The 27,967-nt window shown below is 39.6% G+C and overlaps 2 protein-coding genes across 15 annotated transcripts in view; one reads left to right on the plus strand and one right to left on the minus strand.

Annotated features, from left to right (window-relative positions):
• PRPF40A (pre-mRNA processing factor 40 homolog A) overlaps positions 1-14,832 on the minus strand; it is a 68,548-nt gene extending 53,716 nt beyond the window's left edge. For 4 of the 13 annotated variants that reach the window (XM_030916864.1, XM_010372892.2, XM_010372891.2 and 1 more), the window contains exons 1-2: positions 14,185-14,802; positions 12,827-12,958 (exon numbers count right to left, since the gene is read on the minus strand). In XM_030916864.1, the coding sequence (XP_030772724.1) occupies positions 12,827-12,958; positions 14,185-14,460 (408 nt within the window). In that variant the 5' untranslated portion in view covers positions 14,461-14,802. Of the gene's footprint in view, positions 1-11,394; positions 11,475-12,826; positions 12,959-14,058 lie in introns of all 13 variants that reach the window. The other 9 variants (XM_030916867.1, XM_030916866.1, XM_030916868.1 and 6 more) reach the window with 6 other exon arrangements.
• Positions 14,737-27,967, plus strand: part of ARL6IP6 (ADP ribosylation factor like GTPase 6 interacting protein 6) — a 45,196-nt gene continuing 31,965 nt past the window's right edge. The window contains exons 1-2 of one of the 2 annotated variants that reach the window (XM_010372888.2): positions 14,737-15,856; positions 17,364-17,417. In XM_010372888.2, coding sequence (XP_010371190.1) covers positions 15,358-15,856; positions 17,364-17,417 — 553 coding nt within the window. In that variant the 5' untranslated portion in view covers positions 14,737-15,357. The other variant, XM_030916869.1, reaches the window with a different exon arrangement.

Here is a 27,967-nt window from a genome sequence, read left to right on the forward strand (position 1 = left end):
GAAACCTAAAATTAAAGGTCTTATTAAAGACAGGCTTTTTGAGTCCTGTACGTCCCCTTATAATACCCCAATATTGCCAGTCAAGAAATCAGACGGGTCATACCGGTTGGTACAGCACCTTAGAGCTATTAACCAAATAGTCCAAACTACCCACACCGTTGTCCCCAATCCTTACACCATTCTCAGCAACATTCCATATAATCATCAATGGTTTACTGTAATAGATTTAAAAGATGCTTTCTGGGTATGTCCCCTGGCTGAAGATAGTCGAGATATATTTCCTTTTGAGTGGGAGGATCCCCATTCAGGGCGGAAACAACAGTATTGATTGACAGTCTTACCCTAAGGGTTCACAGACTCCCCTAACCTTTTTGGTCAAATTTTAGAACAAGTATTATAAAAAGTTGTCATCCCAAAACAAATATGCCTACTCCAATATGTTGATGATATTCTTTTATCTGGTGAGGATACAGAGAAAGTAACTGGCTTCTCTACACATATTCTTAACCATCTGCAGTTCGAGGGGTTAGTAGTCTCAAAGGAAAAGTTTCAGTATGTGGAGCCTGAAGTTAAATATTTAGGCCACTTGATAAATACAGACTAGGGCCTGAAGAAGTTGAGAGAACTGTGTCCCTACCCTTGCCTCAAACTAAACAAGAACTCAGGAAATTTTTAGGGTTAGCTGGATACTGCCACTTACGGATTGACTCATATGCACAGCAAACTTTCATTATCAAAAACTTGCCCAGGGGAAGCCTGACAATCTGTGGACTTCTAAGGAAGTTGATCAGGTCAAAGAGCTGAATGAAAGGCTCATAACCACCCCTGTCTTAGCCTTACCTTCCCTGGAAAAGCTGTACCACATTTTGTGAACATGGATAATGGGGTAGCTTTGGAAGTGCTTACTCAAGAACACAGTGGCAGTCAGCAGCCCGTGGCCTTCCTGTCAAAAGTCTTAGATCCAGTTACTTGTGGATGGCCTCAATACATCCAATCCATTACAGCTACTGCAGTATTGGTCCAAGAAACCAAAAACTTAACCTTTGGAGAAAAATTGACAGTAAGCACGCCCCACTGAAGTTACAACTATCTTAAACCAGTAAGCAGGGAGTGGCTTGCTGACTCCAGAATCTTAAAGTATAAGGTTATTCTGTTAAAAAAAAAAAAAAAAAAAAAAGATGATTTAAAAGTAGCCACTGATAATTTGCTTAACCCAGCAGGTTTCCTAACAGGGGATCCAAATCTAAAAAAAAACACACATGTTTAGATTTAATCGATTACCACACAAAGGGCTGACCAGACCCAGGAGAAGCTCCCTTCAGGACAGGACGACACTTATAAATGGTTCCTCCCAGGTGATTGAGGGAAAAAGACACAATGGGTATTCAGTGATTGATGAAAACAAACTCAAAGAGAGTCAAAAAAAAAATTGCCCAGTAATTGGTGTGCCCAAACTTGCAAACTGTTTGCACTCAGCCAAGCCTTAAAGTACTTGAAGAACCATCTATATTGATTCTAAGTAGGCCTTTTTGAGTGGCTCATACATTTGGAAAAATTTGGACTGAACGAGGCCTCATTAACAGTAAAGGTCAAGACCTTGCTCATCAGGATCTATAACACCCGAGTATTGAATAACCTTCAGTTGTCAAAAGAAATAGCTATTGTCCACGTCCCCAGACACCAGAAAAGCCTTTCTTTTGAAAAGTTGAGGAAATAACCTAACAGATCAGATAGCCAAACAGGCTGCCGTTTCCTCTAAAATGCCTGTTTTTCACTTAACTCCTTACCTTCCTTGTTCTAACGTGATCCCCATTTTTTCTTCTACTGAAAAAAAAAAAAAAAACCCTAATAAAAATAGGTGCTAAAGAGAATTCAGAAGGAAAATGGACGTTGCCAAACCACAGAGAAATGTCATCCAAACCCCTTATGAGGGAAATCTTATCCCAACTACATCAAGAGATCCACTGGGGTCGATTGAGAACGCAGTCCTCAAGAGTTTATGGGTGCACAGAAATTTACACCCTGGCCAAACAGGTTACAGACAATTGCTTAGTTTGTAAGAAAACTAATAAACTATAAAAAAAGATTACCCCTTGTGGGAAGCGGTCCAGGCTTAAGGCCATTCCAAAGTATCCAGATTGATTACAATGAGATACCTCCAATAGGGCGTCTAAAATATATACTTGTGATAGATCACCTCACTCACTGGGTCGAAGCTATCCCCTTTTCAAATGCAATGGCCAATAATGTAGTTAAAGCCTTTGTTAAAAATATAGTGCCCAGGTTTGGGTTAATAGAAAATACTGACTCAGACAGTGGAACCCATTTTAGCACACACATCATTAAAAAGTTATCCCAAACAATAGACAGTAGATGGGAATATCATACTCCTTGACACCCACGTTCATCATGGAAGGTAAAAAGAATGAATCAAACTCTGAAGAACCACTTAACCAAGCTGGTTCTGGAGAATCGGTTACCATGGACCAAACGTCTTCCTGTTGCCCTGTTACAAATCCAAACTGCCCCTCGGAAAGATATTGGTCTTTCCCCTTATGAGATGCTCTATGGAATGCCTTATTTACACTCCATTGCTGACATTCCTACCTCTGAAACTAAAGACCAATTCCTTAAAAATTACATACTTGGTCTATCTTCTACTTTCTCTTCTCTTAAAACCAAAGGTCTCCTAGCACAGGCACTGCCCCAGGAATTCCCAGTACATCAACATCAGCCTGGGGATCACGTCCTCATCAAAAACTAGAAAGAGAAAAAGCTCAAACTGGCCTGGAAAGGACCACACCTAGTGCACCTAACTACTGAAACCACAGTCCAGACAGCAAAAAAAGGACAGACCCATCACACCCGAGTCAAAAGAGTGCCGCTCCCTCCAGGGTCATGGGCCATAGTCCCAGGGGACAACCCTACCAAACTAAAGCTAAGGAAAATTTAACTCTCTTGCATCTATTCTATTACTCCTTCGTTCCTCTCTCTATTGCTGACCACCTCGTTATTAATACAACCGAGTCAATTTCGCCCCAAACTACTACATCTGATGCTTGTCTTGTTATACCCTGTGGAGACTTGTCAAGTCAAAGACAGCTCTCCACCCCAAAACAGTACCTCTGTCCTTCCTGACTCTGCTCAGACTGGACATTAGTGAATCAGGATCATTTAGTCTGGAAAGGTTTCAATAAAGACTCCAATGTCAACTGGGAGTATTGTCCCCCACACCCTGCCAAGACAGCTTTTATGCCACAGTTGTTCCAATGTTCTGTAGAACACTAAAGAGCACGGATGGACTGCCCCAACCAGTAGTTGTAATTTCCTAAAGCCATATATTCATTTTACTAAAGAAACAGCTTCCCCTAGCTGTGAGCTAAACCAGTACTATCCAATACAGGTTATTATCTCAAACCCTCAAAGTTCTCCCCCTTCCCTAAGCCAGTTCCCTTCTTTAAGCGGCTTTTATGGTATGGGGGCTGAGGTGTCAGGAACAGAACCTATCAGATCCTTTGAAATACACTTCATTGATCCCCTACCATCTACACCCTTAAGCCTTCTTCCAAAACCTCTCACAACAAAACTATTGTTCCTCCTCCATCTAATGAACAGACCAAGGTAGCTATTGTAGAAGTTAAAGACCTAAAACAAACTTTGGCACCTGAGACAGGATATCAAGGTGCGAATGCCTGGTTGGAATGGATCAAATATTCTGTCCACACTTTAAACAAAAGCAATTGTTATACTTGTTCACAAGGCAGACCAGAGGTCCAGATTGTCCCCTTTTCACTAGGATGGGTCCTTCAGTTGACCAGGGATGCGCTGTATGGTAGCTCTTTTCCAGGATTCCACAGCTTGGGGTTAACAAGTCGCTTCAAGCTCTCTCTCTGCTGTATCCTGAAGTTCAACACCCTGTGGGTCAGCCCGAGGGCCATCCAGCTTCCATCCCCCGACACTAAGTTCACTTCCTGTCTCTCACAACAGGGAGGAAACTTAGCGTTCCTTGGAGACCTAAAAGGATGCAGTGAACTTAAAATTTCCCAAGAGCTTACCAATCAGTCAGCCCTTATTCGTCCCTGAGTAGATGTATGGTGGCATTGTGGTGGACCTCTACTAGACACTCTGCCAAGTAACTGGAGTGGCACTTGTGCTCTAGTCCAATTGGCTACCCCTTTTACCCTGGCACTTCATTCACCAGAAAAAGAAAAAACAACATCGCAAAGCAAGGGAAGCTCCTTACGGGTATTTCAACTCCCATATTTATTTAGATGCAACTGGAGTCCCACAAGGAGTACTTATGATAAATTTAAAATTCGAGATCAAACGCCGAGGTGGGCGGATCACGAGGTCAGGAGATCGACACCATCCTGGCTAACACGGTGAAACCCCGTCTCTTCTAAAAATACAAAAAAATTAGCCGGGTGTGGTGGCAGGCGCCTGTAGTCCCAGCTATTCGGGAGGCTGAGGCAGGAGAATGGCTTGAACCCAGGAGGCAGAGCCTGCAGTGAGCCGAGATCGCGCCACGGCACTCCCGCCTGAGGGACAGAGCAAGACTTCGTCTCAAAAAAAAAAAAAACCTCGACATCAAATAGCTGCAGGATTTCAGTCAATATTTTCGTGAGTGACAACCAATAAAAATGTAGATTGGATAAATCACATTTATTATAATCAGCAGCGGTTTATTAATTACACCAGGGATGCTGTCAGAGGGATAACAGAACAATTGGGGCCCACTAGCCAGATGGCCTGGGAAAACAGAATGGCCCTAGATATGATATTAGTCAAAAAAGGGGGTGTTTGTGTTATGATTAAAACTCACTGTTGTACCTTTATTCTAAACAACACTGACCTCACTGGGAACATAACAAGGGCCTTACAAGGACTTACCGCTTTATCCAATGAACTAACTAAAAATTCTGGAGTCCATAACCCTTTCTCAAGATGGCTAGAGAGGTGGTTCAGTAAATGAAAAGGAATCACAGCCTCAATCCTTACTTCTCTTACAGCCGTTATAGGTGTGCTCTTTCTTACAGGATGCTGTACTCGTAGTTTAGTGCAGACTTATAAAAACAGCTCTCACCAAAACCTTCCTGAGCTCTCCTCCACTTTATTCAGATAAACTCTTCCCTCTAGACACCCAAAAGAACAGAGCCAAGATATACTGAGACATTTTGAAGAGAAAAAAACTATAAAATCAAGACGGTGAAACTGACAGAGATGATAAATTCCTCTTCAAAAGGTTTTAACTCCCAGTGTTCTGGTTGTTTCTCTAATTTCTATAGTTACCCGTACTGTAAACAACACTTCCTCCCCTTGCTGTACTCTGACATGCCCTGAAAAGCCTAGACATGCTTTGTGCCATAATGGATAGCCTTCCCCTTCCCGCCTATATAGCTGGGTTCAGTTTCAAACATTAGCCAACTGGGTCAGTTTAGATTGTGCGGTCCAATCCTAGCCAGTAGGGGAAAGACACAACAGTGGGGACCAGCTGCGTCAGGAGTAAGTACCCCTTCCCCTCCCTTGTCCATCTCATGAAGGCTCCGTCTCCAAGACGCACCCTTCTACAGAAGTAAATTGCCTTACTGAGAAAACTTTTGCCCGAGTGCTATTTTCACTTTGTGACACCAAAGATTTACTTCCGACAATCACATCTTTAATAACTGCTAAGTACAACTAACTTGTTTAATAAGTGATATATAAAGTACGAGTACTTGACCAGACAGCGAAAGAAAGCAAATACACGTTTAGTAGCCTTTATGTGGAATGCTTGAGACCAGATTGTTTTGGATTTTTTCAGATTTGCAGATATTTGCCTTTTTACCTACTGGTTGAGCATCCCTAATTTAAAAAATCCGAAATGTTCCAATGAGCATTTATTCTGAGTGTCATGTTGGCACTCAAAAGTTTTAGATTTTGGAGCATTTCTGGTTTCCAGATTACAGATACTCAACCTGTATAAAATATTCATAGCCACTAGATTTCCAAACGTACAGAAATACCGTAACAGCCAAATCAGCAATTAGAAGACAAAAACAAGTTCAGAATGGCATCTCAGGAATGATCTCCTTGACAGCAGGGCATACATCACCTGTACACTAGGTACCACACCCAAGAGATTTAAATGTGTACTGACTAAAAGGAAAATAAAGGTAAGGAGAAAAAATGAGAATGAAAGACTAATAATTTCTACAGGAATGTAATCTATTAATTCCTACTTATAAACCTTCACAACACAGACCTATTTCTCTAGGTTAAAAACAGGTTGGGCAAGGCAGCTCATGCCTGTAATCCCAGTACTTTAGGAGGCCAAGGCGGGAGGATCACTTGAGCCTTGGAGTTCAAGACCAGCCCGGCCAACATGGCGAAACCCTAACTCTACTAAAAATACAAAAACTAGCTAGGCATGGTGGCACGCACCTGCGATTACTTGGAGAACCTGGGAGGATGAGGTTGCAATAAGTGGAGATTGCACCATTACACTCCAGTCTGGGTGACAGACACACTGTCTCAAAACAAAAAGAAAAACCCCCAAAAATCTCTAGTACACTGCTATGGTTTACACACATGTACCAAATCTTTTTTTTTTTTTTTTTTTTGAGACGGAGTTTTGCTATTGTTGCCTAGGCTGGAGTGCAATAGCACGATCTCGGCTCACTGCAACCTCCGTCTCCCAGGTTCAAGCAATTCTGCTGCCTCAGCCTCTCGAGTAGCAGAGATTACAGGTGTGTGCCATGTCCTGCTAATTTTTGTATTTTTAGTAGAGACAGGGTTTCACCATGTTATTCAGGCTGGTCTCGAACTCCTGACCTAACGTGATCCATCCACCTCGGGCTCCCAAAGTGCTGGGATTACAGGTGTGAGCCACTGTGCCCGGCTTCAAATCTTTAATATCTATTAATACTACTATTAGTCTTGTCATCAATATTCAACAAGCCTAATTTAAAAATCAAAGGTTAATCACTGATTTGTTCCCTCTTTGGATCCACTAATAAATACATTCATTGCACTCTACAAGCTGCTTCATTTATGTATATGTGTGTTAATACTAACTTATGTTGATGTTGCCTTTTTCTCCTAAAGAGCAAACTAAAAGAATAAAGGGCCCTAATTCAGCATTTCTCACAAAATGCTAATTTCATACAATGTGCTACACAAAGCAAAACAAACAGGTATCAGGGAGTTAGAGAAACTAGGGAAGGGGGGGGTTAGCGAAGTTGGTCAAATAAAACAGAAATACTGAGTAAAAATTGTAAAAGCCTTCTGCAAGACTTCTCAGTATCTCAGTATCAATATTACGCCTTCTGAATTTCAAAAGGGGACTGGGGGATGCAGGTCATTCTTTTCAACTGATGTGGTCCTCCTTAGATCTTTCCACACTTAGATTGTGAATGGATGAGCTCATATTTAAATGAACTGCTCTCTAAAGATAATGAAAATAAACGTATCTATAGTCTCACTAGTAACATTTGTCAAAAATCTAACCATATTCAGTCAAGAATTTACACATATTAGGTCTGAGTTAAGATATTTTTTAAAAGCACTTGCCTGAGTCATCCATATGTACCCAGATTCAAGAATTATGAGCAGATGACCTAAAAAACAAAAATTGTATCTTTTTTGTCACTGGCTAATGCCCAATTCAATGGCATGGATCCTGTAGCTAATCAAAAGTAAGGATAATTCAGAAGGAACAGCAACAAATAAATTTGTCAAATCAGTCAGGTAAGTCTAAGGTACCAATACACTGAATTTCTCTGCAAAGCCTATATTCTACTTTATCATTTTTCCTCTACATTACTTATAATACCTTATACAATGTAAATACTATATAGTTATTATACTATATTTTTAAAAATTTGTATTTTTTTGTTGTTGCTTTTAAAAGACTATTTTCCATTGCAGTTGCTTGAATCTCTGGATACAGAGGGTCGACTGTAAATGCAAGTATTTTAGTTTTATTCTCCAAACAAAAATTATTTATTTCATCTTATTTATCTTCTATTTTTGTCAACGAAAAAGTAAGAGTAAAGAGGCAGACACTAAAAACAAGAATAAGTAGTAACAACATAAAGTCACAAGTAACCACTGGAAACAGTCACATTTAACACTAACTAATGGGATCATACTGCAGGAAAGAATACCTGTGTATTTGTTTCATTCATTCAACAAGTATTTTACTGAGCACCCATGATGTGCCAAGAACTGTGCTCAGCACCTATAGGCTTCTTAAAAAGTACAGAACATAGCCCCTGCCCTCTAAGAGCTTACAATCTATTACTTGTTGGAAAATTAAAGCAAATAAGACACCATGAAACAAGTCAATAACTAAGTGCCAAAATAAATGAAACAGTAAGAGTTATGGGTAGATTACATATATTTTCTTTAATAATCTGAAGGGGAGGTGTATGTTGGCAAAAGCTATTTTTGAGAAACTTTTGGAGAAGGCAAGACTTGAAATAGTACAACATAGGTAAGCAAAGCAAAGTTTATGGAGATACTGAGCTGGGGGCAGGAGGGTAAGAACAGCCTAAGTTTGAAGTTCTGAACTAATATAATCACTCAAGACACTCTGAAAAGACCAGCCTAAGTTCAAATTAGGGAGTGTGAAGACATGCAGCCTTGAATCCTGCTTTGACATGTACTATGGGAGGTTCTTTAAAATTAAGCTGTGAAATTTAGATACTATGTTATAGGCACTGAAAAGTACTGGAGATTCTCCGGCAAGGAGATCACAATCTAAAATTTGTGGGGGCAGGGGGGCATCCTTGAAGGAAGAAAACCAACTGAACTCAAAACCTGTTGAATAATCTAGGCATGGGAGAGTGACGACTTGGGCTCATGTGGTATCAGGAACAGAAATGAAATAAGATCTGTTAGAGCCAGCCTTACTCAATATAAGAACAAGAAAATCAAACTCATTTGTAAAAAGCAATTATTCATTTATCAGTTTACCGACCAAAGACCAAAAAAAAAAAAAAAAAAAAAAAAAAAAAAAAAAAGGTACTGAATAAATAGAATTAGGGAGGCAGTACTAAAGGGATTTTCTGTTCTTTTTTTTTTTTTTTTTTTTTTTTTGAGAAGGAGTCTCACTCTGTCACCCAGGCTGGAGTGCAGTGGCCAGATCTCAGCTCACTGCAAACTCCGCCTCCCGGGTTTACGCCATTCTCCTGCCTCAGCCTCCCGAGTAGCTGGGACTACAGGCGCCCGCCACCTCGCCCGGCTAGTTTTTTGTATTTTTTTAGTAGAGATGGGGTTTCACCGTGTTAGCCAGGATGGTCTCGATCTCCTGACCTCGTGATCCGCCCGCCTCGGCCTCCCAAAGTGCTGGGATTACAGGCTTGAGCCACCGCGCCTGGCCGGGATTTTCTGTTCTTTTATTTCCATATCTTCCCATAAAATCTCATCAAATGATCTGAACTGAATCATAGGCTGTTAGAGCTGAAAGGGACCTTAACTCAATTACTCTACTCTTCTCATTGATAGAGGAAAATGAAGACTTAAAATATGGAGGAAAAAAAAGGGCCAGCTAGTAGGACTCTCTGGGGCAAAGGCATAATCATCTGTGATAAAGATGGCAGGACTTGCATGTCCTTTGTGTAGAAAAGACAAAAGAGTAAGACACGAAAACATTATTTACTATGGACACTGAGGAAGAAGACAGCCTCAGACATAATTTTATTTTGATAGAAATCGCTACAGAAAATCTTTATATTTTTGAGATAGGGTCTCACTTTGTCACCCAGGATGGAGTGTAGGGTGCAATCTTGACTCACTGCAGCCTTGACCTCCCAGGTTCAAGCAATCATTCTGCCTCAGCCCCGCAAGTAGCTGGAACGACAGACGCACCTCACCACACCCAGCTAATTTTTTAATATTTTTTGTTGAGACGGGGTTTCACCATGTTGCCCAGGCTGGTCTCCAACTCCTGAGCTCAAGCGATGCACCCGTCTCGGTCTCCCAATGGGAAATTTTTGAGTACTGCCATTCAGCAGGGAAAATTCTTTATCTTTCTTTACTAACATGATTTTTTTTTTTTTTAAACTAGTGATCCCTCAAGGCATCTTAAATCACATATTATTTAAAGCTTTAAACAATCTGTAAGGTCTCTTTCAGCTATAAGATCCTATAACTCTAAAAGTATGACTTTTCTATAAAGTTATATAGAGTAAGAGGCAAATTTAATCTACAAGATAGAAAACTGAAATAAACCTGAAAGAATATTAAGCTCAATTTGATAATCATCAAATATTTATTACTACTAAGAGTCAGCCTAAATGCATGAGATGGCACTCTAGGTCATCTCATGAATAAGAAAAAAAAAATTTGAACACACTACTTCTTTAAGCTAAATAGCTTGATGCACTTGAGAAATTATGAACCCTGGCTTCCGTACATCATTAAGCTATCCAGTCTGCATATTATTTTACAAACAAGTTTTATAATTTCATGTCATATTGGTAACATTCCAAAGACCACAATTATTTGGCAAGTAAGACGGCCACCAATTTTAGTCTTTAGCTAGTCCCAGCATGAGATGCTCATGAAAACCACTCAATACATGAAGGATTTCATAACCTTCAGTCCCAAAGTCTAAAGAATTTGTGAAATGACTTTTTAAAATTGCATGGCAGAACCCTCCCAACTGTCACCACTGTAAATGATACAGACAGACATCCTGCTTCGTCTCAATTATCTTCTGACCACTTACTACTTCTGAGTACTTCTGAGAGTGGCAGAAGAAATAATGCAGGAAAAAGATCAATTGTGCTATTTATTACCACCTTTAATTTTTAAAGCAATGTTTACAGAGTTTCAAATAAGATTTCTGATTTGAGAATTCAAATTATCCATGCTCTCCCAGTCCGTTTTAAAGCTAAAATAAGAATTTTTTTTTTTACCAAGATTTGGGCCCCATATTTGTTAGTAAAAGGGAATTATATAAATCTGACAAAAACAGTGGAGATTCTTTTGCGACTTTCAGAGCATAACTCCTACTAAAACATTTATTTATTATACTAACAGGAGCCTTCAGAGGAAGAAGAATTCTAAACATCTGTATAATTAGGTCTACTTAAAGGCACATGGCTTATTATTAGCCTAGGAAAAAGTAGAAGGAAACAACACAAAAAAAATCAGTTATTTGAATGGATGTATACCAAGTAGCAAGTAAACTTACTAGAAATATGGTCACTGATATAGCTAAAGAGAAAGGGCCATAAAGCAAACTGTGACCAGCTTATGTCAATGAGATACATGAAAGTACTTTTAAAAAATAAAATCTGCATTTTTTTTTTTTTTTAATAGAAATATGACTAGCTGGTATCTTGGTTTTGGTAGTGCAATAGCACCATTACAGCAAGGGTAAGCAGGTCAATCCCTTGCAAAACTTACCTTGATTGGCCCAATGGAAACAGAAGGCCCCAGAAAAGAGAGAAGCATCTGGCAGTAGCAAATTGTTTTATTTTATCTTTCTGTGGAAAGAAACTAATTTTAAATAAGAACCAGAGCATTTAAAGAATAAATATTTTTAAAGGCTCATTATCTAGTTAGAGCAGCTCTACCAAGAAAACAAGAAGAGCTCCTTGCTGCTTAGAGATGGAAAGAAACAGAAGAGGAATAAAAGTTGTTTCTCCATCACCTAGAGAGTTTTAAAATTTGTGTTATTCTAAAGTAACAGAATAAAAGGCTCTTTTATTTAAAGAACTCCTGCAAGCAGCATCTTTTGGGGCTGGTGCCTTTGAATAAAGGTTTTTGTTTTTGTTTTTTTGTTTTTTAACAAAATTAAGGGCAACATTCCAAATTAAAAAAAAAAAGAGGAAAATCACTTGACATTAAGCCCTTCTACTCTTAAGGTTAAGTAAAAAGAGACAGACACATAGCAAGCTCCTTTTCCCACTGCAATTTCACCAATAACTTTAACCATGAAAGCTTAAACAATTATCAAACAGTACTAATTAACAAAAGATCACATGAAATTGGCTTCCAAAATATTTTGTTAGCCTAAATTTTTGATGATTTATGGAAATACTCAAATGGAAATAACCCAGCCACCTAAAGATCTATATAGAACTTAACATGGAGCACAAAATTACTCATGGTAACTGAACCTGTTACCTTTCTTGGATGCTTCTCTAGAAACTCAGTTCTACCGAAATCACTGAATCAGCATTAAAACCTTTTGATCCAAATCACTTCTACAAAATGTCCATTTACAATTTATGCTAGAGATGGAAGGGACAGCTCATAAGCAGGAGTGTAGAAGCAATAAGCATTAAAAAAAATAGTGTAAGTGGAAAATGAAGTACCTATTGGCACTGTCCTATGAAGAATCAGAATTATAGAGCACAAACCCCCCCCACCCTCCCTCACCCTCCTCCAACACACAAAGAGGAAGATATTTCAGGAATAAAATTCGCTCTAAACCAAAACAATTGCTATTTTCAGATTCTATTTATTTACATGGTCTACCAAAATCAGTTATGTTGCTGTATCAGATAATATTTACTTTTAGACCATTAACTTCAATTGGCATGCTTGAAAAAATAATCATTAAAAATAAAAGCCTGGACGCACACTTTACTTTTAAATAATAATAAAAAGAAATTCTTAGTTTTGAGGTAATCAGTAAATTTCTCAGGAGACTTTTTCATTACATTCAAATTTCCGTTACAGTCATGATTCAACATTTGGCTTATTTAAAATAATTCGGGCATAAACTAATCCTTCAATAGCTATAACTATTGACCTAGATTTTGAAATCTTGACAGAGTATCTGAGGCAAAAACAAATAAATAAATGTAAAATAAAATAAAAACATTCTTACTTGTCCCATTGGTGGCCCTCCCATAGGGGGCATCATCTGTGGCATCATTCCATGAGGTACAGGAGGCATATTCGCTCTCTGACCCATAGGGTGCATTCCCATTGGGGCATAATGCATGCCAGGGTGCCCCATCTGAAAAAGAGCGAACGTTTTTAAATGAGCAAAGAATACTAAATGCTTCTCAAAAATCTCATTTCAACAAATCAGTTATCTGAAGCAACCTAATATTAAGCTTATGTATAATAACATCACTGGATTAATCTACACCTTGTTTTAAACAAAATGCATTCTGCTAGTATTTAAAACGAGCTTGCAAATTCCGCAACAAAACGGGAAAAGTTAAGATGATTACTAGACAGCTGGATCATAAGTTTTCTCTTTTTTTTGGCATTGACTTAATCAGCTACTAACTGGCTTGCCAAGCTTGGAGGATACACATTGAATACTAATCTTAAAACTGTTACAGTGAAAACAACAATTCTCTTATTTCATGCAGATATAAAAAATAGCCAGCTATTGTTATTTTATAACACTACTGATTTTAAACTTTAAAATGCTCTATCATATTAACTCAAGTGAAAGTCAGTCTTATAAAACACAAACAGTAGTGCCACCCAGGGACAATTCACTCCTAACAAACTTATTTCCTAACATAACTTTTAAGACAGGTAAAATTCCTTCTGCCAAAAATACATTTTCAAAGACTGAGGTTCTGTCACTCACGGACACTAAACGCAAACAACTAATTCATCCCTTTTAACGCAATTTAAAAAGACAACTACTTTCTTTACCGATGAGTCCATTGTTCCATGTTTTAAATTAAAACCAGCTAATTATCTCCTGCCAATTGTCCTAACAGTTCCCCATGCAGACGACCCCCACGAGTAATGAAAACAAATTTTGGCAGCCGCTGTTAAAGTCTTACAGAATCAAGCCCCTCCCTCCCCCTCCCAGCTAAATCGGGCCTAAAGCTCCAAGACGCTCACCCCGCCCAAGAGCCAGCACCTTCACCACGCATCTGTCTAGGCCAAGCCCTGCGGGGTACTTCCAGGGTCTCACATCCTTCTCTTTGTGCATCCCCACCCTTCACTTCTCTCCCTCAGAACATATCCCACCATCTCAAGTTCTTCCTTCGTCCACTCTTATCTTCTTCTCCTTTCGGAGAAAGCTTCCTGTTTCTCTCACTCCGTTTTTCATTGTGCCGCCTTCCCACTGCCCCACTGATCCCTTACCGAGGGCCGTCTCCTCAGGAAGCCGTCAGCAGAGACCCAAGAGCCGGAGCAGAGGCTTGAGCCGGACAATCTCCGCTCCCCGTCCCCAGGACCCTGCGAGGGAGGATGGCTCTCCATTTCACTCACCATGAGGCCTCCACGTTCAGCTCCCGTCCCCGGCCTCATCGTCGGGCTCAGACTGCTCCGCCGGCGGCCACTGCCGCTACACATACCAACAAGAAGCGATCTGAGTGGCTGGCGCCCACTGGGGCTAAAGGTTAAAGGCTGCCCTGCGCTACGGGGCGGGATCAGCGAGGCCAACAGGCTGACGGGCTTCCCCGCTGTCCAATCAGAATGCGCGGCCGACACGCAACTCTGCGGCGATTCGCCCGCAGCCTTAGCCTCGCTCGGCGTCGCCTGCATGGGGCGGGGGGAGGACGGAGGAAGTTTCTGCGCCGAGTCCTCCGTCGGGAAAACTCTACCAACTTCCCCAGGGGAAGGGAAGACAACCGTGTCCCAGCTTCCCGAGCTTAGACCGCCTCACCCCGTAGGGGGTGGGGGCAGTGGGGTCTGCCACCTTCCCCCTCCCCGCCCGAGTTACGTACGCCCCACAAACCTGAGGCCGCCAGGGGTAGGGTGGAGGGGGCGGGGGTAAGCAGTCTCTAGTGTTAGCGGTGGCTGGGGCTGAATGCGCGCGCGCGGTGCTCGAGGCGGAGGGGAGGGGGCGGGGAAGGCGAAAGGAGGGGTTCCGAGGAGCGGGTTCGAGCTCGGTACGCACCAGGTGGAGAGCGCGCGCCTGGGCGGAGGAGGAAGGAGGCGTGTCGAGTAGCGCGAGGGAAGTTGTGATACGGGTGGGGAGAACCACACTAAAGGGAGATGGGGTGAGCAGTTAAGGCACCGCGAGAGCACCAGGCAGAGAGCTGCCCTTCCGTAATGGGGGAACCTGAAGCAGAGTGTGAGCGTAGAGGGGAAGAAGAGAGAAGGCAAATAGTTTCGGGAATGTGTCGGAAGGCGCGAGCGGGCGCTAGGACCCGGTGTCCAAAAGATGCGTCTTTGAGGCTGTCGGGTCGGGCGCTCCCGTTGGTGACGCGGCGGTGGTGGAGGTCTCCGGCAGCGATGAAGCGCCGCAGGGAGTGGATACTCGGCCGCCTTCGGCCTCCGCCCACTGCTCGCTGCACGCTTTCCTGCTCCCCCTTCCGGCTACAGCCCTGGGGTTGAGCTCTGGTCCAAGCGCATCCCACCTCTCCTCCGGCCCTACGATTTCCTTTGCAACCCGCCGCCCACCCTTGCTCGCCGTGGTTCACCCCTGGGTTCTGAGGCATGGTGGTAGCGGCCACGGCCGTGGATTGGCTCTTGCGGACCCGGGGCGGGGCAGGTGGGAGAAGCTCGTACTCCGCGGGTTTCGCTGTGTTTCGCGCCATGTCGTTAGCGGAGAGCGGGTGGCGGTCGGCTCTGCGGCGCCGCCGTCCCGGCACCCCGGGCCCTGTGGCTGGGCCAACGTATTCCTCCTTTATTCAGGGGGACAGTTGGGGTGAAGGCGAAGTCGACGAGGAGGAGGGATGCGACCAAGTGGCCCGCGACCTGCGGGCGGAGTTCTCGGCTGGGGCGTGGTCAGAGCCCAGAAAGGGCTCGCTGCTCCTGCCGGACGGGGACGGGTCGCCTGTCCTGCCAGATAAGCGCAATGGTATCTTTCCTGCGGCCGCGGGCAGCAGAACCCAGCCTCGGCGGTGGCCGGTCCAGGTCCTTTCTATTCTCTGCTCGCTGCTCTTCGCCATCCTTCTCGCCTTCCTCCTCGCCATCGCCTACTTGATCGTTAAAGGTATTGAAGCCAAGTCCTTGAAAGTCTGTCCAGAGTAAAGTGGAGTCAGGGTGTGGCTCTTGCCCCCACCATTCTCCCTTTCCTCCGTGCTGCCTAAGCCCGCGGGGTGGCAGCTGCTTTCACCCAGAGTCCTCATTTGCATCTGACTTTGCTTTCCAGCCCTTTTGTAAGTGGAGCGTCCTGATCCGTGATCAGGAGACCCATTTTTAAAAAGGATCTTTTGATTAAATGGGTACTCTTGAAGAAATATCTTCAAGTCCTTAAACACGGAGGATGAAATATTGTCAAGATTAAACAAAAGGCGAAACACCCACTATTAAAAGGAGACTGTGAAAAGTGCATATAATTAAAATAGGCTATCTATGTTCAGTGGCCTGCATCCACAAATAAAGATGTGCTGTCCACCAATTCCTCTACACAGAATCCTGAGGGACAAAGATTTTTATCGCATAGTCCAAATTTCTACTTTTATAGGTAAAATAATTAGCCTCTCAGTTTTTAAGTTTGTGTCCAGGTGTAGTGCACAGAGTTCTATTGCAGGAAGTATAGTCCACTCTTCCTCTGATAATTTTATTAGAGAAAAATAATAAAAGTTGAAATACTGGCCAGTTGAAAGTTTATTGCAAGGCATACGGTTGTATAGTTTAGTTGGCTAGTATATGTTATAGTGGAAAGAAGCAGAGTTAAGTTTAAATTTCCATTCTTACTAGTTTGTGACGTTTGCCAAGTTACTGAAAAAAAAAACAAAAGAACTTTCTTGTATGAAAAGCACCCAAAACATTGTCAATGAAGTGTTATTTTTGTGCTTCATTAAATATAATTAAATTTATTTAACTCTGGTTTTTATTTGTCTTCATTGCTTCCCAGAGTTTAGTGGGCTGCAGATGGCATGGCATCTAAAACCTTACAATGCTTGATTTTCATACAGAAGACACATTGGCCAGTTGATGTAGGTTTTACCTCTTCATAAAATAGTAAACTGTGAATGTGCATAAAATGCAAACTGTCAGTCTTAAATGGTTGACTGCCAATGTTTCATTTCTTTATCATTCCCCTCCCCCCTTTTTTACCCTTTTTTGCAATCCTGATAGTTTTGTCTCCTAGGTGGTTTGTTTCTCTTTTGCTCGGAGACATTGCCTTTGTATCATAAAGTCACAAAACCATGATAAGTGGAATTCCATTGCAGAAGACATTGTACTGTGCTTATTTTGAAGAATGGAGAAAGGAACTAAACTCCGCCTAGTGTGCCCTTTAATATTTCCAACTACCTTGGGGAAAAACAGTACTCTCATTCTATGTACAGTATATGGCTGTTGGCTCTCTTAATGGTCAACACGTTCACTTGCTTGCTGAAGGTCATATAGTTGGTAAATTGAATCAGAATTTGAACCCAGTTCTTTGTGACTCCAGAGCACTTTCCACAGCTCCACAATGCCTTCACAGCCCTTGAGGTACTTTTCAAATTGCAATACTACTTTCCTACCTAAGTCCCTCTTTGTATTTGCAGAGTTGCATGCTGACAATTTGAAAAATGAAGATGTTGTAGACACTGGATTATTAGGTATGGAATTAATTGTCGCTTGCCTTGGTTTTGAGTTCATTTTTGTGTTTCCAGATCATGTTTGAACTAAATTTGGGATAAAATACTTAATATATTTCTATGTGCAGTCATTCAGTCTTATGTTTTTCATTTGCATATGTTGGTGATAAATGTTACTAGATTTCCTTTATGTATGTGAAGTACGTGTATACATATATGGTATATTTGCTATAATTTTTTAATGGGACCAGGTGCAGTGGCTCACATGTGTAATCCCAACACTTTGGGAAACTGAGGCAGTAGAATCACTTGAGCCCAGGAGTTCGAGACCAGTCTGGGCAACATAGTGAGACCCTGTCTCTACAAAAAATAAAATTAGCAGGTGTGGTTTAAGTCCACTCATGCTTATAGTCCCAGCTACTTGGGAGGCTGATGTGGGAAGATCACTTAAACTGGAAAGTTCAAGGCTGCAGTGAACCGTGATTGTTACACTGCACTCCAGCCTGGGTGACAGAGTGAGACCCTGTCTAAAACAATAATAATTTTTTCACGGGTGCTGGTGTGTGTATATACCACACACACTAGTAATACATTTTTAACACAACTGCATGTGACTCAGGTCCAAAGAATATTTAACATTTTCTAATTACCTTCTGGAAGAGGCTTCCCACAACTCTTCTCAGGAATTTAAAAACAAAAGAACTTCTTCACTAACTTAGCGAAGGTAAATAATGTCTTACGTAGGCTTCAGGAGGAATTTAAGTTCCAATATTTTTATGTGCAACTTCTTTTAAGCATTGACCATCGTTGCACAGGTTGAGTCAGACCTCAGTTTCTGCAGTGTCTGTAGAATGCTGTAGTTCACAGGTTTCCAGAGAAAAAGGTTATTCTATATTTCTCTCCACCAAAATGACTCTGAAGAGTTAAAAACTTTACCTGTCCAGCATGTTTTACTCCAATTTGCTTTGATCACTCTAAATTGGGGAGGGGAGATCAAACTTAATCACTCTACATTCGATCAAATGAATCAAGTAAGTCATTTGATATGATCACTGTAAATTAAATCATTTGATTTGGTCACTGTAGATAGGTGGTTGAAACACTATGACACATGTCCTCCCCTCTCCCAATCTTTCCTAAACCCTCTAATCTACCACTTTATGGCTAATCACCCTTACGGTGACACTAAGTATAGTGTACCTTATTTTGGCAGAAGGGGAAAGAAACATGAACCCTTTATTTTCAAATGGCAAAGAAGTTGGTTCCCTAGATATTGCATGGAAACTTTTGTCTGTTCGTGTCAACTTCTTGCATGAGAAAACATACTTTCTAGTTACTCATTTTATCAGTGTACGTTTTTACACTGTTTTATTTCTGAAAATAAGCCAAGATTGTTAGGCTTCTCAGAGCTTTTATTGATCTGTCACCTCTTGATGCAGTGGAAACAGAATCTCATGAACTAGGCATGAATTCTAAACCTTTTGCTGTTTAAAAGTTGTCCTGATTTCTCATTTAGGAATAGAACGAGTGACAGTTATTATCTGAAGGAATGGCTTGCTCATATATCAAAAGGAATGTGATAGGTCTTTTGACCATGGTCCTGCTTCCTCTTCCACTTAGGATTAAATAATCCCATATTGCTTTTAGGTATGCATGATAGATAGTTAATATTTTTACAGCAAATAGGAAAATCATTAAGATTTTGCTAATGGCATGAATTTACTATCAAGAGTCAGGAATGAGCAGAAAGTGTTGTATCTTTATGGTGGAAAAAAAACCCAACAGCTATGCCAAAACAAAGCTCATTATTTTGAGCCGGTGTTCCAGTGGTCAGATGGAGAATAAAAATAGTTAATATCATTTAATGGGCTAATTCGATCAGTTTCCTGGGGGTTAATTTTAAAGAATAGTTATAGCAGATGTATGTATTATAACATGTGGATAGAGAATAGTCGTCTCTACCAGAAGAGGGATTCTTAAAAATCTGTTTCAGTGAAACAGGGCCAAGATGATTAAGCTCTTATAAGATTGAGGTGATTGGCCGGGTGCGGTGGCTCACACCTGTAATCCCAACACTTTGGGAGGCCGAGGCACGTAGATCACTTGAGGTCAGGAGTTGGAGACCTGCCCGGACAACATGGTGAAACCCCGCCTCTACTAAAAATACCAAAAAAAATTAGCTGAGCATGGTGGCACAGGCCTGTAATCCCAGCTACTCGGGAGGCTGAGGCAGGAGAACCACTTAAACTGGGGAGGTAGAGGTTGCAGTGAGCCAAGATCGTGCCACTGCATTCTATCCTCTGAGACAGAGCAAGACTCCGACTCAAAAGAAAACAAAAGATGGAGGTGATTGTAGTAACACCTGCTTTTTTTCTAAGCTGCAATTCTCTACTGTTTTCAAGAAAAATACAAGTTAGCCTATTTACAGAATGTTTTGAATTGACTACTGTCCTCTGGTTAAAACCCCTCTTGAGATAATTGATAGCTGAAAAGGTAGGATGGTTCTCTCAAACTTGACTTCCATCTAAATCAACACTGAGTTAATTAACTTAGATATCAAGAAAAATTGCCTTATTAGTTTACCGCTGAGGAGATGCCTATGAAGTTATATCCTTTTTACAGTTAATAAGAAAGTTTTCACTTGAAGAAACAATTTGAAATATTTAATAAGAAAATGTTGTTGAAGTCATCCATTACTTTTGGGAAAAGTACCGTGCAGCCTTTTATCAGATGATAATGATTTTATTATATTTCACTACTTATTTTGCCCTGTTTATTAGGAACCTCATAGCCAAATGTAATTGATGTTTGATTGTTTTGTATATTGCTCTTTATTTTATGGCATACTACTTATTGCCTATACATGCTGTTATCGTAATATTTCCATGACTCATGTTTAAAATTTACTGCAAATTGCCTCAATTCTTTTTTTGAAAGTAGTTTGGTTTTTAGAAAAAGCAATGTGAGCACAGTAACTGCTCTACCATGAAAGAGTTCTCTATTTCTAGACAGACTGATAAAAATTTTGTACACTGTAGAATTTAATTGCAATTTAATCCTAGTCCAACGTTGGCATAGCACTCAGTAAGAACAGATTATAGCAGCACAATTCTCATTTTGGTGTGGGTAACAATCACTTAGGGACTTGCTTTTTAAAAAGCACCTGTAGATTTTGTTTCGGCCATCATGATATCATGATACAGAACGTTAGAAGTGTTAAAAAATGTCCAAGAGAGGATGTATTGGAGGTGGCCCATTCTCTTAAAAAGATACAGGTTAAGTAAAACTCAGTTTCATCCTTACAGTGAAAATTGATTGAAACTCTGAACTTGAACTTTTTAGCCAGTGTGTGGACTTTATTATTTGAACCTATACTCTATTAAGGAAATTTGTTAGAGTGCTATCTGCGGCTGAGTGGGGTAGCTCTAATATTTCATCTAGAAAGTCACAAATATCCTATTCTGTAGCACAATTTTTGTAAAATTGTATTATGTATTTGTATTATTTAAGAAATAATGACTGAGACCAAAAAAAAAAAAAGCAAAAAAAAAAAAGCCAAAAAGGACTGGAAGGATATAATCAAAATGTTAGTTTATCTGGGTTTCCAAATTGATTGGTTGTTTTTATTATTTTTATTTTCTACAATGTGTAAGTGTAACTTGCAATGAGAAAAACTTTGATGAAGGGAAAGCACAAATTTAAGTTTAGAGAATAGTATGTTTCAATAATTAACAATAACACCATTTATTGCACTTTTACAATATGCCAAAAACCATTAATTTGTGTGTTATTTCCTCTAGTATTCTCAACTACACTGTATCCATCAATGTTATTTTCTTCTAAACCAAAACTCAAGGAAGTATATGTTATAATTTTTATGCCATAGATAGTCTAAGTAGTATAGCAAGGCAGAAAAAGAATGGGTTATCAGCAAGAATTAGCCATGTGCAGCTAAATTATTAGTCATGAAATCATTACAGGACTCTTCTTAACACACAAAAGCAGTAATAAGAACCAGACATTAGGACCCTTAAATCTCAATAAATTTGATTGACATCTTGTGGTACTCCCTAGTCCAACTTTGGTGGTTGGGAGGGACCTGTCTTAGGCTAATGAAGTCAAAAGTTAGCTGGCATCAGAATCACCTGACAGATAAATTTTGCTGCTCTTCACATGGTGCAGAATATCTGACTCAGTAGTGTGAGATGGAGTCCAAGAATTTTCATCTCTGACAAGTTTTGAGGTGTTGCTGATGCTGCTACTTAGGGGGCTATATATCCTTTGAGAACCACTGGCCTAGTAGTTCCCAAACCTGGCATTAAAAAAAAACAACAAAAAGACCCTGGAGATTTTTTTTGCTTTTGCAAAATCTCACACCCCATAATTATCTACTGAATCAAAGTCACTTAATTGGCAGTATGTGTCAGTGTATGCTGTACAATCAGGACTCACTGGACCATTTTTCATTTGAATTATGTCGAGCAGTTCTGTTTGTAAGGATTGAAATTTCATGACTTACTCTTTCTTAGGGAACTTCAAAAGAATAAAGAAAACTGAGCTATATTTCTCATGAAGTTTATTTGATCTTGAAATTACCACATTGGTTTATTGGACACTTTTGTAAATTTAAAATACATTTTGGGATTTTAGTGGTCACATATTGCTCTTTCTCAAAACATTCTCCTATTTCATTATTTTAGGAATTATTTTAATATTACTCTTCAATTCTCAAGTATGCTCAAAATAATAAAATAATTACGATGGAATTAGGATTCCAGTAAGACTTTCCTAAGACTTTAAGTCTTACTGTAGCACAAGCCTACATGTTTCTTAATTCTTACTGTAGTACTACCTTGCTTATTGCTGTATCTATTTTCTATGACTACTTTCCTCTACAGCAGCATAGTTGTGTAGTTATGACAAAGACCTATGGCTTGCAAAGCCGAAAATATTTACTATCTGGCTCTTTTCAGAAGAATATAGTATTCTCATCCAGTTAGTCATTCAGTGGAAAGGACTTCAGGCAAGAACAACACACACCGTCCCTTTTTGCTAAAAGGATATATGCCAGTATTTTTTTCATATTTTATGAGGTCTGCATCCTAATTTATTTGATACTGTTTCTAAGTGGACAGATGCTAAGGGCAGATGTGTATGCAAAAGTGATTTGGAAAAAAATGCAAAAAAGAAATTATTGGGTTGACCATTTGAATTGTTTGTAATCTAAAAATGAAAATGTGTTACAAATTATGGAGCAAAGAAGATTGTTGTCCTCTTTTCATCAAAATAAGCCATGAAAGGCTTAAACATTCCTTCAAACATTGTGTTTTGGTGATGCAAAAAGAAAAAAGCAGGAATAATGACAAGCTGTAACCAATTTGAGATGTATCTGAAATCTGGAAGTGGTATTTACAAGGTGGATATGTTGTAGATTCATACATGGGGTTAGTAAGCAATTATTTGTACTCAGGTCATGCCCATTTTTGGTGTACGTAACTTTAGGGAAACGGGGAATTGAAATTCGGATTTGCTGTGTTTCTTACGAAAATTTTTAACAAAGTTTTTTTCCCGCTGTCTTTTTGCTCTCTAAATTATTCTTCAAGTGTCATGAAAATAAAGGAAATAAAAAAGCCTTGTTGGACTTATATGGTAAATAAAAATAGTGATGAGTGTTTTCCCTGTTATACTGAAGATTACAAGCTTCAGAGGAGAATATAAATTTAACAGGATTTCCCATGAGTTAATTGTTTAAAGCTGGATGACAGGCATATGAGTTTTATCATATACTTCTCTCAACTTTTTTTCTGTGTTTGAAAAAACCTGTAATAAAAGTGTTGGGGTTTTTTGTTGTTGTTGTTTGTTTTTTAACTTTCCCATGTGAATCTAATGATTTACCAGCATTGGGAACTACAGGTGTTATTTATTTTTCAAATTTCAGTCACTTCATCTCTCAGAGGGTCACCTTCCTCATCTTTTTCAACAGGAAGAGTAGAAATGCTACAGGCTGGGTTGCAGGTGGTCAGGTGATTGGGTGAAGGCCTTAACCAGGGTAACTACTACAGCTACTATGCACTCTGTGTACCCACTGTGCTCATGTTGCGTTGGCAGGAGAGGGGAGACCACTTTGCTCTGCTCCTGCACTTGTGCCTTTACATGTAGAGAGACATTTTGCTCTAGGGATTTAAAGACTTGAGTTATCTACAGAATGTGATTTAGTGAGGATACCAAATTATTTAAAATAATGGTCATCCTCTCAAGTTAGAAAACTATAGAATCTAATAAAGTTGAAAACATTTGCTTACATAAACATCTAAAAGTTGTTGGTTAGTTTCATGCATATCATACATCTAAGTTTTATTAGTAGCCAACTGGTAATAGTTTTTACAACTTTTAAAGTTACCTAAGTACAGCCATATAACATACCATTTTGGTCAACAGTGGTCTGCATAGATGCCTGTATGATGGTGGTCCCATAAGATTACAGTGGAGCGGCCGGGCGTGGTGGCTCAAGCCTGTAATCCCAGCACTTTGGGAGGCCGAGACGGGCGAATCACGAGGTCAGGAGATCGAGACCATCCTGGCTAACACGGTGAAACCCCGTCTCTACTAAAAAAAAATACAAAAAGCTAGCCGGGCGAGGTGGCGGGCGCCTGTAGTCCCAGCTACTTGGGAGGCTGAGGCAGGAGAATGGCGTGAATCCGGGAGGCGGAGCTTGCAGTGAGCTGAGATCTGGCCACTGCACTCCAGCCTGGGTGACAGAGCGAGACTCCGTGTCAAAAAAAAAAAAAAAAAAAAAATTACAGTGGAGCTGAAAAATTCCTATTTAGTGGCATTGCAGCTGTCCTAACTTGGTAGTACACTATATTACTCACATGTTGGTTTTGATGCTGGTATAAACCAACCTATTACCAATCTGGTTTTATATAACCTTCCGGTCATAAAAAAAAAAAAACACAATTTTGTATAGTACATAATACTTGATAAACAATTATGTTACTGGTTTATGTATTTACTATGCTTTTTATTGTTTTAGAGTATATTCCTTCTGCTTAAAAAAAGTTAACTGTAAAACAGCCTCAGGCAGGTCCTTCAGAAGTTACCCAGAAGAAGGCATTGTTATCATAGGAGATGACAGTTTCATGCATGTTGTTGTCCTTGAAGACCTTTCGGTGGAAAAAGATGTGACAGTGAAAAACGGTGATACTGATGATCGTGACCCTGTGTAGGCCTAGGCTAATGTGTATGTGTCTTAGATTTCAACAAAGAAGTTTAAAAATTAAAAAATTAAAAATAGAAGCTTACAGAGGAATGGTATAAAGAAAAACATTTTTGCACAGCTGTACAGTGTGCTTTTGTTTTAAACTGTTAGTAGAAAAGGGTAAAAAAGTTAAATTTTAAAGTTTATAAAGTAAAGTTATAGTAAGCTAAGGTTAATTTATTAATGAAGAGGGAAAAATGTTTAAATAAACTGAGTGTAGCCTAAGTGTACAATGTTTTATAAAGTCTGTAGTAGTGGACAGTACTGTCGTTGGCCTTCACCTTCACTCATCAGTCACTTGTTCACTGATGGACCCGGAGCAACTCCCTGTCCTGTAAGCTCCATCCATGTAAGTTCCCTATACAGGTGTACCATATTTTATACAGTATTTTTACTGTACCTTTTCTATATTTAAATATGTTTAGATACACAAATACTAATTGTTGTGTTACAGTTGCCTGCAGTATTTGGTATAGTAACATGCCACACAGGTTTGTAGCATTGGAATAATAGACTATAACTTTTAGCTTATAGGTGTGTAGTAGGCTGTACACCTAGGTTTTTGTAAGTACACTCTTACGATGTACGACCAATGACAAAATCACCTAATGGTGCATTTCTCAGAACATATCCCTGTCATGAAACAGTGCATGATTGTATTGTATTTTCATTTTTAGTATCATAAAATGTATTATATAAGTAATTTAATCTCACTAGGAAAAATTCCAACAATTAGAGCAAAGGCTTTCACCAATCTACCTGTGTGCCTTTTTACATGTTTTTCTGTTTATTTACATATGTATAGTCACTTAAAATACATGTTGTTTTCACTGTTAGAGAAAAAATATAATTGGAATCATGTATATTTTGCAGCCTTGTTAAAATGCCTTTGGGAGTATATTCTGTATCAGTATACATTGATCTACCTCATTTTCTTCATGACTGCATTGTATTTCATAATATAGGTATACCAGTTTATTGAAATATTTCAAATGTCAGAAGCTCTTTCACAGGACCTGGGAATTACTAGTATACAGTCACATTTAATCCCATTGTTATGACGTTTTATGAAGTATGTGCAACTGATTGCCCAACACTTCTTTAATAAGAAACCTTTCCCTAGTATAGGAACCATAAGAGTTTTTTTTGTTTTTTTTTTTTCTGGTGTATTCTGATTATATATAATATGTGTAAGTTGGTGCCTCTGCATCTAACTTCATAAAACTTCTTGAAGGTTGCCTCATCCCTGTAAGCTTAAACTGTTAAACAAAATGAAAATATTTAGAGCATATAACAGCCTTTTTTGCTGGAAGGTTTTATAGAAATAAAGTTGCCAGCATATTTTTAGAGGAGTAACTATTCCCTGAAACTAGAATAGCTTATTTTGAAAAATAAGCCAAAACAAATATACCCTTAGATAAGTGTGTATAAAATTACCACAAAGGGATTGGGATAGGAAATTCGTACCCATCCCTGTTTTTGCTTTGGGTGAGAACAGCCTAAGAGGTTTCTATTAATGGAAAAGATTAACATACATCATTTCATTGGCCAGATGCAGTAGCTCATGCCTGTAATCCCAAAACTTTGGGAGCCCAAGGCAGGCAGATCATGAGGTCAAGAGATCGAGATCAGCCTGGCCAACATGGTGAAACCTCGTCTCTACTAAAAATACAAAAATTAGCTGAGTGTGGTGGCTCGCACCTTAGTTCCAACTACTCTGTAGATTGAGGCAGGAGAACCACTTGAACCTGGGAGGTGGAGGTTGCAGTGAGCCGAGATCGCAGCACTGCACTCAGCCTGGCAACAGAGCGAGATTCCTTCTCAAAAAAAAATAAAAATTAATATACATCACTTCGGCCGAGTGCAGTGGCTCACACCTGTAATCCCAGGACTTTGAGAGGCCAAGGCGGGTGGAACACGAAGTCAGGAGTTCAAGACCAGCCTGGTCAAGATGATGAAACCTCGTCTCTATTAAAACACAAAAATTAGCCAGGTGTGTTGGCAGACGCCTGTAATCCCATCTACTTGGCAGGCTGAGCCAGATAATTGCTTGAATCTGGGAGGCCAAGGTTGCAGTGAGCCGACGTCACGCCACTGCGCTCCAGCCTGGGGGACAGAGCCAGACTCCGTCTATATGTATATATGTGTGTGTGTGTGTATATATATGTTTATGTGTATACATACACGTATTTGCTGTTATTTAGATGACTATGTCTAAAGAGGTATATGTTTATCTGTATATACACATATATCTAAACAGGTATATATATGCGCACACATCATTTCATCAACTGATGAATATTGAGCTGTAGAGAAGAACAAAGGATGTGTGTATTTCTTTAAAAGCCTGCAACGTTTGGCAGCAGTTCTCCTGGAAATTTGTAACATCTATCTCCTTATACAACTGTACCCCTAAATACAAGAATGTTCCTCTTGTATTGTTTGTAATAGAGAAAAACTAGAATAAAAATATACAACAGTACTGTGGCTATGGGTACTGATACAAAAGGTCTCCAGAATATGTGAAAAAAGCAAAATGCAGAACCATTTTTCTGGTGAGAATCCCACTTGTGGAAAATAAACTGAGAATATATATATATGTTTTATATATAACTAGCTCCATATATGTATCTATATTACCTAGATATGTATATAATTTTTGGAAAGATGCACAACAGACTCTTGATCGCTTTTAGGAGTGAAATTGGCAAACTGAGGAAGGAAGAATTTCATTTAATACACTTTCATTTTTATATCCTTTTTAAAATTGTGAATTCTTTCTAAAATGAGTTTATAAAACGTCAACATTTTAGCATGAGGATTTTGCAGGTACTGGCTTGTAACAAATTTAGTTGTTGGGAGTTACCAATTTCTGTGGCTTTTCTGCTTATTTGCAGATGAATTGGGTAATTGCCCGAATCATAAACACTTGTAGACCACAATGTTGCAATGTACTTTTTTTACCCCATCATTGTGACCTGACTTACCCATAATGTGGCTTTTGATTAGTTTAAAATGAACATAAAATAATTAAAATGCTCAATGCGAAGTAAGTACTTAGATTGTGGAATAGTAATTTTGGAAAAACGAATATTCTTGTGTTAAATTTGACAGGTACCCTATTAAAGCACTCAGGTGAAAAAGTTTAACAGGCTTTAGAAAGCCTCACATTTGATTATGCCACTTTGTGTCTTTCCTCACTTACCTAGAAGTTTCATCATTCTATAGCAGTCCCAAAACACTTTATTTTTCTTAACTACCATCTTTGTTCTGGAGAAGTATGTTAAATTTTGAGTAAACTTGTCAATTATTT

Source organism: Rhinopithecus roxellana, chromosome 14 (assembly GCF_007565055.1).
Source record: "Rhinopithecus roxellana isolate Shanxi Qingling chromosome 14, ASM756505v1, whole genome shotgun sequence".
Classification (NCBI taxonomy): domain Eukaryota; kingdom Metazoa; phylum Chordata; class Mammalia; order Primates; family Cercopithecidae; genus Rhinopithecus; species Rhinopithecus roxellana.